The sequence below is a fragment of the Geotrypetes seraphini genome, chromosome 2, assembly GCF_902459505.1.
Source record: "Geotrypetes seraphini chromosome 2, aGeoSer1.1, whole genome shotgun sequence".
Lineage (NCBI taxonomy): Eukaryota > Metazoa > Chordata > Amphibia > Gymnophiona > Dermophiidae > Geotrypetes > Geotrypetes seraphini.
This window is the reverse complement of record NC_047085.1, coordinates 199,905,392-199,923,192: the sequence shown is the minus strand read 5'-3', so window position 1 is coordinate 199,923,192 and position 17,801 is coordinate 199,905,392. Positions and strand designations below refer to the sequence as shown.

At 39.9% G+C, this 17,801-nt stretch overlaps 1 protein-coding gene across 2 annotated transcripts in view; it reads right to left on the bottom strand.

Moving 5' to 3' along the window:
* The window catches only part of GCM2 (glial cells missing transcription factor 2), a 60,179-nt gene that overhangs the window by 39,382 nt on the left and 2,996 nt on the right, over positions 1–17,801 (bottom strand). For both annotated transcript variants that reach the window (XM_033934573.1, XM_033934574.1), the window contains exons 2-3: positions 3,393–3,575; positions 2,554–2,730 (exon numbers count right to left, since the gene is read on the bottom strand). In XM_033934573.1, coding sequence (XP_033790464.1) covers positions 2,554–2,661 — 108 coding nt within the window. In that variant the 5' untranslated portion in view covers positions 2,662–2,730; positions 3,393–3,575. The remainder of the gene's footprint in view (positions 1–2,553; positions 2,731–3,392; positions 3,576–17,801) is intronic.

Genomic DNA, 17,801 nt, shown 5'->3' with positions numbered 1-17,801 from the left:
GAGATGTAAATCACTTGTTTACTCTTCTCCAAAAATGCAAGGACTAGGGTACACAAGAAGCTATTTAAGTAGTAAATTTAAAACAAATCAGAGAAATCGGAGAAAATATTTCATCACTCAACATGTAAAGTAATTAAACTCTGGAACTTGTTCCCAGAAAATGTGGTAAAAAGCAGTTAGCTGAACGGGGTTTTAAAAAGGTTTGGCTAATTTTCTTAAACAAAAGTCCCTAAACAATTATTAAGATGGACTTGGGAAAATCTACTACTTTTTTCTAGAATAAGCAGCATAAAATCTGTTTTACTCTTTTGGGATCTTGCCAGGTACTTGCGACTTGGACTGGACACTGTTGGAAACAGGATACTGGGCTTGATGGACCTTCAGTTTGTCCCTGTTTGGTGATGTTTATGGACTTATGTTCCTATGATGCCAGTCTATGAACTCCTAAATAATCTCCCAGTTGTTTTAAGACCGCACCAGATATCAAGAATACTAATTGATAACCAACCTTTCAAAAGCTAAATCGTTTTCACACAGACAAAACCTTAAATGAAATAACCAGATCTGCAGTCAATTTAAAGAAGGGTGAAGGAAGAGGAACTCTGGATTAAAGATTTTAGTAACAGCTTTTGCAATTTTCTTGTTTCTCTGGAATGGCATTGGCTAAGTTTTTCAACAGTTAAAATCCTTTTATTTGACATTTTAGTTTACAACCTATTTTGATTAATAGGTGATTTAGTTGCCAGGATGGAAATTGCAAATGAAAACCCTAAGCTTTAGGGGGGAGGGACACATTTTCTAAGTTACCAAATGTTTTCCATTCATTTTAAACTGTTTTCTTTCTTTTGCTGGGGAAAAAACTCCTACATGTGAATCATACCAGGGAACTGGCCTTTATCATTTTCTTTCCTAAAATATTAATACTCTCTGAGGTCAACATTTGGAAAAACTACAGCAAATAATGAATTAATTTAGAATTATTTGGTTGTAGCCCTTGTAGTTTTAATCTGTTGGTGGTCATTATGAGTGGTTATAACGGCTCAAAAGACTAGAATAAATAAATAATTCATTTGAAGCTCAATTAAAATACATTTCCCTTGTTTTATTTATTTATTTTTGCAACAGTCTGACATCAAGCTCCTATTGCTTAATCTGATGAGCTTTTTAGGTGGTTACTTCTTGGAACATAATACATTTTTCGCAACTTAGCTTTTTCTTCTACTTTTTTAAATTTAAAAAATATCAATTAAAATACTTCCAATGTCATTTAAACAATCAGTAAACAAGTTTGAGGTTCTTGCAAATTTCTTCCGTTAAAACTTAGCACAAAATTTTCAAAGATGTTATACTTCCCAAAGCCAGTTATGAAAAAAATAAAATTATATATATATATATAAAGGGGATTTTTCCCTACATGTCTTCCACACCTTGATCATTTGTTTTAAGATGAAATGTTGTTAAAAGAAAGAGGATCTGCCTATGAAATAATCCCGCGGCATTAAAAAAAGATTCTTGCGCAAAGCTAGTCAAAAATTTATTTCAGCTGTCTGGAAATACACAGTTTTGCTCATCAAACTCTGTCTGATGCTTTATTTATTATTATTATTATTCCATTACTGTCAAAGAAATAAATAATTTGTAGAAACTTTCTTACCTGTCAGTTATTAGAAATGCTTAGGAGACTGTTTTCATGAAAATAAATGTGCACCCCACAAAATTACAGAAGAATAAGTTGTACACTATAGAAATGATTAGTAGTAGGAATAATTTTATTATGCTATGAAAAGGAATCTTGTACTTAGGGCCCTGGTGCCACCCAAAATTGAGCCCTATTTTTAAAAACTACGAACCTCTTGACACACTGACAACATGCAAGAAACTTTTTTTTTTAAAAATTCCCCTATCATAGCTATTATTACTTCAAAAAGTTTACTTCGTAAAGTTTAAATTTGCCTGCTTCTGCTTCAAAGCACTACACGGACTTGCCCCTAAATATAGAACTGACCTTTTCGTCTTCTCAGCCAACAGACACAAGAGAAGCTCACATTCCAACTTCGTTTCCCCCCCAGTGAGAGGTTGTAAACTGAAAAAACACCATGAACATCTTCTCTCGCACCAAGCAGCATCATGGGGTAAAGACCTAGAACAATTGCTTTTGCCCACTATTTATGAGGAATTTAGGAAACGTCTGAAAACACACCTGTTCCTAAAGTATCTAGACAACTGATCCTCTCTTCTCTCTCCCCTCTATAGCGATTAACTTGTTCTATTGATCACTCTCTCCTCAAAAATGGATTTCCTGTCCTATTAACCCTCTTTCTTCCTCCCCTCTTAAAGTCAATCAATTTGTACCTTTGCTTAATCTTTGTAAACCGCATAGAACTTCACGGTATTGCGGTATATAAGCTGTTATTATTATTATAAATGTTTACTTTTCTCACGGATCTTTTAGATTATTGATTAAATTCTGGAACCTAGAGCCTTTTAAAGTGACATAGCAGAGAGAGCCCCAAGCACTAACCGTAAAAAAAAAGTGCGCTCCTTCCTTCTTACCTGAGGCAGTTTTGGGTCATTTATATCCCAAGGTAACTTCATCCCATAAGAGCAAATACAATCCGAGTCCTCAAAAGAATTTGCTGAAGATTTGGACATGATCACCATCGGCTCCTAGGAGCAGACAATCACCCTTGAACTACTCGGGAAGTGGATGAGGAAGGCTCACCTGAAAACCTATCAGACAGAAAGAGATGAAAAAATAAAAATAAAAAATCTAGCAGCTCCAATAAAACAGAGAGGTAAGATAACGGAGAACTTGAAAACAGAACCCAAAAGTCCAGAAGAAAAAACGTATAAGAACATTTCTGTAGTTTGCAAGTTCTGCCCCAGGTATATACCTAGCAGGGCAGAGGGGGGCAGATAAAAGGGCTTTGTTGCCTGCTTGAGGTTTTATGGCTCTGAGGGAGGAGCATCCTCTTTCTTTCCCCATGTAGTCTACCTGATTTTGCATGCATTCTACCTGCAGTAGTCTCTCTCTCTCTACTGCTGCTAACCCCTCCTTCCTGACACAAAGCAACTCAAGGAGACAAGCAGGGAGAAAAAAGATTGAAAAACAGGCATTGATGACAGGTGAAGGACCTTGGTATTCATCCCGAGGAGGAAAGGCTTGCAGTTCAGAAAGCTGGAGGAAAAGTGATTAAGCTCTAGTGACATAGGATTATACTTTAAAAAGAGAGAGAAAAAAAAAAACAATACACCTCCAAGGCTTTTATAATGTGTCCAGTGCTGTTTAAATCTACAGAGCTTCACTGTGTTTTGACTAGCAGCCACCCCACTGGAAGACCTTCATGTATCCAGCATCATTTATTTGAGGAGATATTTCCATCTGTTCCCACCTGTAGTCAGCCCCTTTGAACTCTGAATTTCCACTGGAAAAAGTTTGCGTCCTGGCCATCATAGCTTTGAGATATTGGACCGTCTCTGTCTTATCTCCTTTCCCCTTCATTCTTCCAGATCAGTGGTTCTCGATCTTTCTTCCATTGTATTGTCCAGCTCTTTTTAGTGTAAACCACCTAGAACTTTTGGTTATGGCGGTATAAAAGAATAAAGTTATTATTATTATTAGTGTGACACAACTGGTGCACCATTCCCACTTGTGACATACTGAAAACTGCACTTCATGGCATATTGTAACAAAAAAAATGCTTAGGTAGGACTTTTAAGAGGAGATCTCATAAACCAGGGGTGTCCAATGTCGGTCCTCGAGGGCCGCAATCCAGTCGGGTTTTCAGGATTTCCCCAATGAATATGCATGAGATCTATTAGCATACAATGAAAGCAGTGCATGCAAATAGATCTCATGAATATTCATTGGGGAAATCTTGAAAACCCGACTGGACTGCGGCCCTCGAGGACCGACATTGGACACCCATGTCATAAACCATGTTAGCTTGTAAAATATTATTTTAAACTAATATAATAAAATGTTGAAACAGGCTTATCTATTGTTACATATTTTCTGTTTTGTCATTATTTTCTACTCTTTATTTTCAATAAAGAATGTGAGCTGGGAAATTAGCTCACTAAAGTACAGTGCAGTTAGGGTTGCGTTTGTATGCATCTTAAAGGAGGCGAGTTCAGGGAATGAGTCTGGGTGGGTCATGGGCCATGTCATAGTTTATGCATAAAACTTAATATTATTAGAAGTCCAAGTTATGCAATACCCGTACTTCTGTATTACTGATTATGATAAATTTACCAGCTTTTTTGTTTCTGTTAGTTCAACAAAAATTTTTTTTATTATTATATTATCCAAACTAATTACTAGAAAATTGTATTGATTATTGATAATTCATAATAAATGCTCAGTCTTGTATCTCCTGCACCAGTATTGATTGGTGAAGTGGTGTGAGAGCTTGAGGAGCATGGTGGGTCTGGAATATTTGCATGTGAAGCAGTGGAATTATCACCCCTGACGCAGTGACAAGACGCAAAACGGAGGGTTCCCCGTTGGGTGCAGTGGCTGCCCGGCTTTGATGAAATAGCCAGTAGCAGCTAAGTGTTTTTTCCTTGCTTCTGCTTTTGATGCTATGAGCTGGACCGTAGTGTCTTTTGCTTTATTAACCCACTGATATCATCTTTTTCTTTGTGGCGTGCTGTTTGATACCGCTCTGCAGGCTACTACAGTTGTTTTTTTCTTTGATACATATTTTTTGCGTTGATGCAGGAGTGGATTTTTGAAGGAGTGGAGTTTTTTGGTCAAATGAAGCCGAACTGAGGCCTTTTTCTCCACTTCTTTTTCTTTTTCCTTTGTGTGGCTGGTGTGCTGCGTGGATGATATATGTATGTGATTAAGGCCTTGTAGTGTTGCAGAGTGGGTATTGTTTTCCATATAGGGTTCTGATTTGAGTTAATAAGTTGGTATATACTGGCCCTGATCCTTAGGTATAATGTCTTAGAGATACAAGACTGGCCATTTTGTAACGGTCACTCTAGGACAAAAGCGAAAAGAGGAGACGCTCTTCTAACCGATTTGGAAATGATAAAATATCTTTCCGTAAAAGACTCCTCCTGAAGAAGCTATTGATGCAAAACTCAGGACTGAGTTGAGGAGTAGATAAAAATCACTAACTAGCACATTTGCACCATTGCATGGATTGCACATATTTATTCATTTATATCACATTGGCAAAGAAGAAAAAACATAAAAAGACTGCGGAGCCATAGTTTTGATCATCCACACTGATTAAGATAAGTGTCGATTTTTGATTGTATTTATTTATTGCTTTCTTTGAACAACATATGCATAAAAAGAGAGAGAACATATGAGCACAGGCTGGATGACCGAATAATTTTAAGATCAATCTATATATATATAAAATCGGAGGTATGTATGTGTGTATGTATGTGTGTGTATGTGCCGCGATCACGCAAAAACGGCTTGACCGATTTGAACGAAACTTGGTATGCAGATCCCTCACTACCTGGGGTGATATGTTCTGGGGGTCTCGTGGCCCACCTGCACATGTGGGCGGAGTTACAAACATAAAATCAGATTTCACCCATTCATGTCAATGGAAAAAATGTAAAAAGCTGCCATTCTCACAGTAATTCAAAAACGGCTTGACCGATTTGAACGATACTTGGTATGCTGATCCCTCACTACCTGGGGTGATATGTTCTGGGGGTCTCGCAGCCCACCTGCACACGTGGGCGGAGCTACAAACAGAAAATCAGATTTCACCCATTCATGTCAATGGAAAAAATGTAAAAAGCTGCCATTCTCACAGTAATTCACAAACGGCTTGACCGATGTGAACGAAACTTGGTATGCAGATCCCTCACTACCTGGGGTGATATGTTCTGGGGGTCTCGCGGCCCACCTGCACACGTGGGCGGAGCTACAAACAGAAAATCAGATTTCACCCATTCATGTCAATGGAAAAAATGTAAAAAGCTGCCTTTCTCACTGTAATTCAAAAACGGCTTGACCGATTTGAACGATACTTGGTATGCTGATCCCTCACTACCTGGGGTGATATGTTCTGGGGGTCTCGTGGCCCACCTGCACACGTGGGCGGAGCTACAAACAGAAAATCAGATTTTACCCATTCATGTCAATGGAAAAAATGTAAAAAGCTGCCATTCTCACAGTAATTCAAAAACGGCTTGACCGATTTGAACGAAACTTGGTATGCAGATCCCTCACTACCTGGGGTGATATGTTCTGGGGGTCTTGCGGCCCACCTGCAGACATGGGCGGAGCTACAAACAGAAAATCAGATTTCACCCATTCATGTCAATGGAAAAAATGTAAAAAGCTGCCTTTCTCACTGTAATTCAAAAACGGCTTGACCGATTTGAACGAAACTTGGTATGCAGATCCCTCACTACCTGGGGTGATATGTTCTGGGGTTCTCGCGGCCCACAACTCTATGTTGCTTGCTCAAGGGTGAAGAATTTATATGTTCTTGCTCCAGGAGGTGAAACTAAAAATGTTGTTTATAATCACGTTTTGCGTTAGTTTTATTGTATTCATTTTGTCAAATATTTCACATTATAATTTGAATATTGTACTTTTTATTAAGCTGTAAAAAAATAATTTCATTCACCACTATAAAGTATCTTTATTTGAATCCATTTACAGTGTTATTGCTATAATTAAATACCTGTGCAACGCCGGGGCATCAGCTAGTTATTAATAATACAGAGGACCTATAAGTGCGATGATGGTCCTGGAATAACCTTGCTGTGGCTCCCATGCAGGAGATACAGGACTGAGCACTTATTATGAATTATCAATAATCAATAGGATTTTCTAGTAATTAGTTTGGATAATATAATAATAAAAATTTTTTTGTTGAACTAACAGAAACAAAAAAGCTGGTAAATTTATCATAGTTTATGCTTACACATATGTGCATACATTGTGCTAATATTTATGCCTGCTCCTAAGCAGGTCTAATATCTGGAACTTCAATGCAGGTTGGATTTCTGCTAGTATTTTATAAAGACACATAGGGAGGAAGTTAATAAAGTGTGGAAAAATTGGTATTTCGCCAGTCCTTAGTCTGCAGTATCCCGGTACTGCAGGTTAGTGACTCTCATGGTACACCAATAATACAACTTGTGATAAACCTTGCAAGCTGCGTTATTCTGCTTCCCAGGAGCATTTGATAAAGGAGCTGGTAGGTGAAAAACATTTCAAGTTTATAAAAATTGACTATCCCGTCTATTGGGGGAAACGTTCTAGGCAGCTTACAATTATTATCAAACAGAAAAGAAGGTGGTGAGAATAGACACAGACATGAGTGTGAGGGAAAAGGAAGGAACTACGATAGAAGTAGGGGGAAGTTTCTCCCCCCCCATCTCTTCCTTCCCCTGAAGATATCCACTGGACCTACAACCTTCAAAAAACATTAATAAATGCTGCCAAACCCTTCCCACTCCCTGCTGACAAAGACTTGCCCCCACTTAGGCTCCCAGGCCTACCTTAAGGTATCCTGGTAGCCTAGAGCAGTGTTCCTCAACTCGGTCCTGGAGTACCCCCTTGCTAGTCAGGCGTTCAGGATATCCACATTGAATTTGCATAAACTTGATTTGCATACACTGCCTCCATTATATGCAAATTTCTTTTATGTATATTCATTGTGGATATCTTGAAAACCTGAGTGGCAAGGGGGTATTCCAGGACCAAGTTGAGAAACACTGGCCTAGAGTATGCTAGGTAAGATTTGGAACAATCCCCAGTTTCTCCTGCCCCCTACTGCCACCATATTCAAAATGGTGCCTGCAGTGGTTCTTATGCTGCTACCTCCACAGGTAAAAGGCATCCTAGTGGTAGTATGGTGAGACTAGTGGTAGGGGTCAAATGCAGCTTGACCTGTAGTTATAGTAGCGTAGGACAATAGCACGCCAATTGCGCCCATGGACAAATGCGTGCACTGAATGGGAGGTGACCCGACAATTGTGCCCTGACAGGATACTATTTTGTTTTTTGGGGGGTTACAAAATAACCCTCTTTCTTGAGGGGGGTGGGGGACTCAAAACATTCACTTCCTATCTAGTATTAGGTTTTAATCATGATTATGGGAACCCTTTTAGTGGATATCTGGAAGGCCCTGATTTGCTCAGACTCCTCAGGCCCTGTCCCTTGGGAGGTGCTTGAGGTGTCTCAAGCCCCTCTTAAGGGACAGGGTTTGAGGACCACAATTCTCACGTCACAATTCTCATGCGTGCAGTTGTCCATGCGTGCAATTGTCAGGGTGCATTAGTCAGAGCGCAAATGTCCTGTGCGGATTTGTTGGTGTATCGCACAAGACTATCACCAGGGATTGTGGGTGCCATTTGAAACCCAGCACTGGCAGGAGTGACTAGGGAAGTGGGTTTTGGACCCCTTCCAGGTAGTTCTCCTGGATCTCAGTTTCCCTTTGCTTGCTTCCTATCCATCCCGACTGCTTCCCACTTCTAAGCTTCAGCTATGCTGGCCTAGTATTCTTCGACAAGTGTATGCCAGTGGGTTGTGTGATATCTCGCAACCCTTTTGTGACTTTTAGCATCTTCCTGCACTGCATGGTATCCCAACAATTGCCTGCTACAACCACTTTTTCTTTGTTGGCCCGCCCAAATCAGGGCTTTACTTGAGGATCCTCGACACTTTCATGGCTGTTGCCAAGGAGTTTGGAGTTCCCATCGCATGCAGCAAAACTTACCCGAGGTGTTTATTGCCTCAGGTTATGATGGAGGCACCCAAGCTCTGAAACATCCTGCCAAAAAAGTAGACTGGTCTCTCAGGGTGAAAGTCTGCTACGCAGGTGGACTGATGAACTGTGGGCAAGTTTTGAATGGACTGATGCCCTGGCCTTGAGCAGCCTAGCAGGCCACTATAGGGACTGTCGGTCATATTTCCTAGTTAGTGTTCCAAGGCGGGGAGAAAGATCCAAAGAGTGCTGAAGGCTTGGGTGCTTCCTAGGGTGTTTTGCATGGTTGTCTTTAATAAAGCTGTGGCCTTTGTTCCCAGAAATGTTTCCAATTGTTGTGGACGAGATATGCTGTCCGGGCGTACAAATGTGTGCAGTCTGCCTATGCTACTCTCATCTATAGGTTTAAATTCATCTCTCTTTTGCCATCCCTGTCTCAGGCTTGGATCTGTGTGTGGCTGGTGAAGTGACTCTGTAATCCCCCCCCCCCCCACCATATTTGTGGATTTGCTAGTTCTTTTCCCTTATTTGTGAGTCCGGCTCTTTAAAGATGCTTTTTTTCCCTTTTGTTGTATTACCTCTGTAGCTTCGTTGTTTGTGCGTGTTGGTAGATTGTTGCTTGTGTCCTCTGTTCATCAGTGTACTGTATATTGTAAGGAAGGAGAGAGATTGTGGTAAATTACTTTCATAGGAGACTTCAGCAGTTGGAACCTAAGCACTGTACCGGGCAGAGCTTTGGATTCTTGGCCAGAAATAGCAAAGAAAAAAAAAAAAAAATTAAATTGAATCAAGTTGGGCAGACTGGATGGACCATTCGGGTCTTTATCTGCCATCATCTACTATGTTACTATGTATACTTCTCAAGGTTTGGGGGTCTGTTGATGCTGCTATGTATGTCTGGTAACATAACATAACAAAAATTCTTATATACCACATCTGCCTCGCGGTTCGGTGCAGTTAACAAAATTCAATAATACTGAACATTCACAGTAAAATCACGAATACTTGTTTGGCAAATATTTTGACTAATTAATTGTGATTTTACTGTGAATGTTTAGTATTCCTCAATTTTGTTAACCGCACCGAACCGCGAGGCAGCTGCGGTATATAAGAATTTTTGTTATGTTAAGGTGGCATATTATTTTAACTTTAGAAATGTAAATTAGTTCAGCAAAGCCCATACTGTCTTCAGCCTTTGGGTTGTATAAATTAGGGTTAGCATATGGCTCCAGAAAAAGGAGGATGGATTGAGATATCCGGGTTTTACTTCCATTACTTTCAATGGAAGTAAAACCTGGATGTCTCAATCTGTCCTCCTTTTTCTATCCTTTTGATATCGACACTTGCAAACAATTACTAACTACTAATAATGACAAGATAAGTGCAGTTTTTTTATTTATTTATTGAAAATTTTGTTCAGCACATATTTTTGCACTAGCTTATTTATAACGAACTCGATGAACGATACCTCCTCCTGCATTTCTGGATAGAAATCTTTGATGATTCACCAGAGCAGGCATCTGAGAGTTCAATTACAGACTTGAAACATTCATTGAACAAGTTTTATAACGTTTGGTCTTAGGAATTAGCAACTTGTTCCCATTGCTTTTTGATTAGTACTCCTTTTTCTAGAGCCATATGGTAACCCTATGGATAATGTTTTACACAGGTTGCCAGGGTCATGGAGGAGCTTTCTTATTCGTATGGACAATGGATTGACATCTTTTAGATTTTACATATTGGTGTCCTTAAATCTCATTTTTATTCCTAATCTCTTTGTATCTTGTTAGATATGTCCTTCAGAACTGGGAGAGTTTGAAAAATGTATGAGACAGAGTTCTTGCTGAGATTTAGGGCTCCTTTTACTAAGCCACGTTAGGGTTTTAACGCGCAGAATAGCGTGCACTACAATGCCGCGTGTGCTAGACCTTAATGCCAGCATTGAGTTGGCATTAGTTCTAGAAGCGTAGCACATGGTAATTTCCTGCGTGCGCTAAAAACTCTAGCGCACCTTAGTAAAAGAAGCCCGTAAAGATAGTCACCACCAGTTTCTTTTGCTAGCAGAATGAGAAGAGTGATAGTGAAATGGTGTACAACCCCCCCCTTTGCAGGAATGTTTTTCACATCGAGGTTTCTGACACCCTATGTTGCAAAAAAAAAACAAACCCAAAAAACCACCCCACAAAAAAACCCTACTATTTTTGATTCGTTGGTGCTCTTTAAAACCAGACTTCTATATGGCATAAACAAACGGAATTCAACACATTGTTCACAAAAAATACAACGTAATACAACATCGTCAAGGTCGGTTCCCGGTGAGCATGAAGCTCAAATGAAGGCGAGGAAAAGAATAGGCCCAAAGCAAGAAAGATAAGTCCACGTTTAGGTAAGGAACGCCACAGCAAGGAGAGCCAGAATCAATGGTTTTCACTGCGGGTAAAATCAGTAGTGTTTGAGTCCTAGGCCGCAATGCTCAAAAGCTTTCCGTGCTGTTTAGACTCGTTAAAAGGAGTCGTATTGGCACCGAAGCTGTCCTCCCGATGCTCAAAAGTCTCTCGGGACTGGACGTTACGGTTTTTATTTTGACCTTTTGCTCATATGCTCTGATCCTCAAAGTACCTTCTGAAAGGCATTCTCCCCAACCACTGTATGTCTGTTTGTCTCTGTTGTCTTGTAGAAAAGATAGCCTTTTCTTGTGATGGTTTTTTTTTGAAATACCGCACAAATGTATTCAATTAAGAGTTCACAAATCTATTCCTTTCATTTTTTTGTGTTCCCTGTCCATAAAAGGAAGCTGAACAGTAAACCCACAACAAAATAATTAGGGAGGGGGTTAAGAAACTGCAAAATTTTATTCATGGTAAAACAAACAAGGAATCTCCCGACTTTACAAAGCAAAGTTTAAAAGATTTTTACTAGGTTTCAAGTTTCAAGTTTATTAGGATTTTATATACCGCCTATCAAGGTTATCTAAGCGGTTTTTACAATCAGGTACTCAAGCATTTTCCCTATCTGTCCCAGTGGGCTCACAATTTATCTAACGTACCTGGGGCTATGGAGGATTAAGTGACTTGCCCAGGGTCACAAGGAGCAGCACAGGGTTTGAACCCACAACCCCAGGGTGCTGAGGCTGTAGATCCAACCACTGTGCCACACACCCCAGGAACATGGGGTCTTCCTGATCTTCGGATTTATGGGAAGGCTTGCTTACTACGGCATATTAGGGATTGGGTGTTTGATGATGTTTTTATTTTCTCCTATATTATATGAAAAAGCCTTCTATTACCCTTTTCATTTATTATATCTTCTTCAGATACATCCGTCTAAATTACCAATCCATTTTAAAGGTAATCCTATTTTATCTTCAATGAGGTCAGTTTGGGGAAATTTAATTAAATTATGGAGATATAACCCATGTATAACAGATTTGCTACCTATTCAGGGTAATGGAGATTTTCAACCTGGTATGACATCTAGGATTTGGGGGTTTAAAGGTATTTATTATTTATCACAAGTATTAGATGAAACTGGGAAGATTAAGAGTTTTCCTGACCTTTCTATTGTAGTGGGAAGGGGTCCTGGATCATTATATGCGTATATGCAATTGGTAAATTATATTAATAAATTGAAGAGATTGAATTTTTCTTGTGGAGTTCATGACAGAATTATTTATTTTTTTAATCAATGTGATGATGTGCCTATTTCAGTTTCTTTATTACACAAGTGGTGGCGGAATATATTACCTACCCGTACATATGATAAAATTCTACAAAATTGGAATGAGGAGTTGGGAATTCAGATTTCTCTTCTTGATTTTGCTCAATCTATTAATAGACTACCAAAGATTAAAAAAGGGTGTGTTTGGAGAGAATGTACTTATAGAATTTTGCATAGGGCTTATTTTTCCCAAATTCAAGCTTTTCATGCGAATTTAATAGATACTCCAATTTGTATTAAATGTAATAAAGATCCTGGCACATTATCTCATGCTTTTTGGTTGTGTCCTTTGATCAACTCATTTTGGTCTGCCATCCTATTATTTTTGGGTTCTTTATGGGGTAATTCGATAGTGGGTTGTCCTAGGGGAATAATTTTTGGTAAAGCATCAGCTTGTGGGGTTTTTGGCCAACTAAAATGTCTTTTATTTCAGAAAGCCTGTATGATTGGGCATAAATGCAATTTTGGTTGCAGAAAGAATCTCCAAGTTTTTGGCATTGGAGGAATCAATTACATCGCTTATTTTTATCTTAGAGTTGGGAGGTTCAAGGTTCGCCTAAAAAAACTCGTCTTTTTATGGAGGTTTGGGATCCTTATATTCAGAATCTTTCACCAAAAATACAAAGTTTGGTTATCAATGATTTATTATGAAAATTAGGTTTAATAATTACATTCCAGTTATTTATTTTAATTCTTTATTTTTGTCAACTTTCATCCAGGGTGAGGGATTTCATTTAGGGGAAGATAGTGGGTAGGGGATGGCATTAAGGGGGGTGTAGATAAGATTGAATTAATTCATCTGGAAATTAAATTTGAAAGAATGATTTAAATTTGTATGAAATACTAGCTTAAGCCCCGGCGTTGCACGGGTATTTAATTATAGCAATAACACTGTAAATGGATTCAAATAAAGATACTTTATAGTGGTGAATGAAATTATTTTTTTACAGCTTAATAAAAAGTAAAATATTCAAATTATAATGTGAAATATTTGACAAAATGAATACAATACAACTAACGCAAAACGTGATTATAAACAACATTTTTAGTTTCACCTCCTGGAGCAAGAACATATAAATTCTTGGATGAACCCACCCCTGAGCAAGCAACATAGAGTTGTGGGCCACGAGACCCCCAGAACATATCACCCCAGGTAGTGAGGAATCCGCATACCAAGTTTCGTTCAAATCGGTCAAGCCGTTTTTGAATTACAAGGAGAAAGGCAGCTTTTTACATTTTTTCCATTGACATGAATGGGTGAAATCTGATTTTCTGTTTGTAGCTCCGCCCACATGTGCAGGTGGACCGCAAGACCCCCAGAACATATCACCCCAGGTAGTGAGGGATCTGTATACCAAGTTTCGTTCAAATCAGTCAAGCCGTTTTTGAATTACTGTGAGAATGGCAGCTTTTTACATTTTTTCCATTGACATGAATGGGTGAAATCTGATTTTCTGTTTGTAGCTCCGCCCACATGTGCAGGTGGGACGCGAGACTCCCAGAACATAAAACCCCAGGTAGTTAGGGATCTGCATACCAAGTTTCGTTCAAATTGGTCAAGCCGATTTTGAATTACAGTGAGAATGGCAGCTTTTTACATTTTTTCCATTGACATGAATGGGTGAAATCTGAATTTATGTTTGTAGCTCCGCCCACATGTGCAGGTGGGACGCGAGACCCCCAGAACATATCACCCCAGGTAGTGAGGGATCTGCATACCAAGTTTCGTTCAAATCGGTCAAGCCGTTTTTGAATTACTGTGAGAATGGCATCTTTTTACATTTTTTTCCTTTGACATGAATGGGTGAAATCTGATTTTCTGTTTGTAGCTCCGCCCACGTGTGCAGGTGGGCCGCGAGACCCCCAGAACATATCACCCCAGGTAGTGAGGGATCCGCATACCAAGTTTCGTTCAAATCGGTCAAGCCGTTTTTGAATTACAGGGAGAAAGGCAGCTTTTTACATTTTTTCCATTGACATGAATGGGTGAAATCTGATTTTCTGTTTGTAGCTCCGCCCACATGTGCAGGTGGGACGCGAGACTCCCAGAACATAAAACCCCAGGTAGTGAGGGATCTGCATACCAAGTTTCGTTCAAATCGGTCAAGCCGATTTTGAATTACAGTGAGAATGGCAGCTTTTTACATTTTTTCCATTGACATGAATGGGTGAAGTCTGAATTTATGTTTGTAGCTCCGCCCACATGTGCAGGTGGGACGCGAGACCCCCAGAACATATCACCCCAGGTAGTGAGGGATCTGCATACCAAGTTTCGTTCAAATTGGTCAAGCCGTTTTTGAATTACTGTGAGAATGGCATCTTTTTACATTTTTTCCTTTGACATGAATGGGTGAAATCTGATTTTCTGTTTGTAGCTCCGCCCACGTGTGCAGGTGGGCCGCGAGACCCCCAGAACATATCACCCCAGGTAGTGAGGGATCCGCATACCAAGTTTCGTTCAAATCGGTCAAGCCGTTTTTGAATTACAGGGAGAAAGGCAGCTTTTTACATTTTTTCCATTGACATGAATGGGTGAAATCTGATTTTCTGTTTGTAGCTCCGCCCACGTGTGCAGGTGGGCCGCGAGACCCCCAGAACATATCACCCCAGTAGTGAGGGATCTGCATACCAAGTTTCGTTCAAATCGGTCAAGCCGTTTTTGAATTACTGTGAGAATGGCAGCTTTTTACATTTTTTCCATTGACATGAATGGGTGAAATCTGATTTTCTGTTTGTAGCTCCGCCCACGTGTGCAGGTGGACCGCAAGACCCCCAGAACATATCACCCCAGGTAGTGAGGGATCTGCATACCAAGTTTCGTTCAAATCTGTCAAGCCGATTTTGAATTACAGTGAGAATGGCAGCTTTTTATATTTTTTCCATTGACATGAATGGGTGAAATCTGATTTACTGTTTGTAGCTCCGTCCACGTGTGCAGGTGGGCTGCGAGATCCCCAGAACATATCACCCCAGGTAGTGAGGGATCTGCATACCAAGTTTCGTTCAAATCGGTCAAGCCGTTTTTGAATAACTGTGAGAATGGCAGCTTTTTACATTTTTTCCATTGACATGAATGGGTGAAATCTGAATTTATGTTTGTAGCTCCGCCCACGTGTGCAGGTGGGCCGCGAGACCCCCAGAACATATCACCCCAGGTAGTGAGAGATCTGCATACCAAGTTTCGTTCAAATCGGTCAAGCCGTTTTTGAATTACTGTGAGAAAGGCAGCTTTTTACATTTTTTCCATTGACATGAATGGGTGAAATCTGATTTTCTGTTTGTAGCTCCGCCCACGTGTGCAGGTGGGACGCGAGACCCCCAGAACATATCACCCCAGGTAGTGAGGGATCTGCATACCAAGTTTCGTTCAAATCGGTCAAGCCGATTTTGAATTACAGTGAGAATGGCAGCTTTTTACATTTTTTCCATTGACATGAATGGGTGAAATCTGATTTTCTGTTTGTAGCTCCGCCCACGTGTGCAGGTGGGCCGCGAGACCCCCAGAACATATCACCCCAGGTAGTGAGGGATCCGCATACCAAGTTTCGTTCAAATCGGTCAAGCCGTTTTTGAATTACAGGGAGAAAGGCAGCTTTTTACATTTTTTCCATTGACATGAATGGGTGAAATCTGATTTTCTGTTTGTAGCTCCGCTCACGTGTGCAGGTGGGCCGTGAGACCCCCAGAACATATCACCCCAGGTAGTGAGGGATCTGCATACCAAGTTTCGTTCAAATCGGTCAAGCCGTTTTTGAATTACTGTGAGAATGGCAGCTTTTTACATTTTTTCCATTGACATGAATGGGTGAAATCTGAATTTATGTTTGTAGCTCCGCCCACGTGTGCAGGTGGGCCGCGAGACCCCCAGAAAATATCACCCCAGGTAGTGAGGGATCTGCATACCAAGTTTCGTTCAAATCGGTCAAGCCGTTTTTGAATTACTGTGAGAATGGCAGCTTTTTACATTTTTTCCATTGACATGAATGGGTGAAATCTGATTTTATGTTTGTAGCTCCGCCCACGTGTGCAGGTGGGCCGCGAGACCCATAGAACATATCACCCCAGGTAGTGAGGGATCTGCATACCAAGTTTCGTTCAAATCGGTCAAGCCGTTTTTGCGTGATCGCGGCACATACACACACACACACACATACATACCTCCGATTTTATATATATAGATTATTGTAATTCTTATTGTATTGAATGTATTTTTGTATTATCCTATTGTACTGATTATTTGATTCTTTCAATAAAAATTGTTATACATAAAAGATTTTCTCGAATTGGAGCCGTTACTAGTTTTCCAATCCCAGAGCTAAATAATTAGGGTGACTGTAAGGTGTAGCCGATCTACATTATTCAACGTGTTGAGAAGAGGTTATACATAATATTCAACTAATTATATTGTAGATGCACCTAATTATGGAAGATCTGTACAAATAAACAGTAGGCGTGAATTATTACTCAATAAAGTAAGGAGTTAAGATCAAAACTTGTATGCTCTGTCAAATATAATTCATTCAAAATAAAATACAATAAAGCATATCTTTACACAAAACAATTTAAAAGATTGAGACACAGTATTTATTAGAAATTTTTAAAGATCTGCAGTATTTTATTTTGGCGTGAATTATTATTCATCTCAAAGCCCATTGGGGCGAGGGGGACCAAAGGCAAAGTTACCTTTGAAATCTTTCAGAAAATCAAAATGTTAGTATTGCTAATATTTTAAAAACGAAAATAATCCCCTTTACTTGTTAAAAGCTTTTCATATTTTCCAACTAACAAAAAAAAAATATCATGATCCTGGCAGTCTCTTCTAAGGAAATTCCCGACCTACAACTGTAGAGATGAACTGTCGGTACTGCTTTAAATAAATTAAACCTAGGTCCCGAAGAACGTTCTGAATCTGGACCTGTGACGCCTCAACCGTTTCAGTGACGCATATTACGCAGAAGGCGGCACAATGCAAGTCCAGCCGAGAACAAATTGGAAGGAATCCGACTGAAATACCTCAGTGTGGACCTGTTCCCTCCAGTTCAGTTTCGGTATGTTGCGCCTTCTTGCATGCAATCTGCGGTTTTGAAGGGAACTGGCTTGGCAAGTCTATGATTTTCTTGGTAAAAGTCATCCACAACTATGCTTAATTGACTGAAATTCAACATGGTCAGAATGTATTTTCACACAGGGATCTCAAAGTCCCTCCTTGAGGGCCGCAATCCAGTCGGGTTTTCAGCATTTCCCCAATGAATATGCATTAAAAGCAGCGCATGCACATAGATCTCATGCATATTCATTGGGGAAATCCTGAAAACCCGACTGGATTGTGGCCCTCAAGGAGGGACTTTGAGACCCCTGCAAGAATGATTTACTGAGACAATTCAGCTT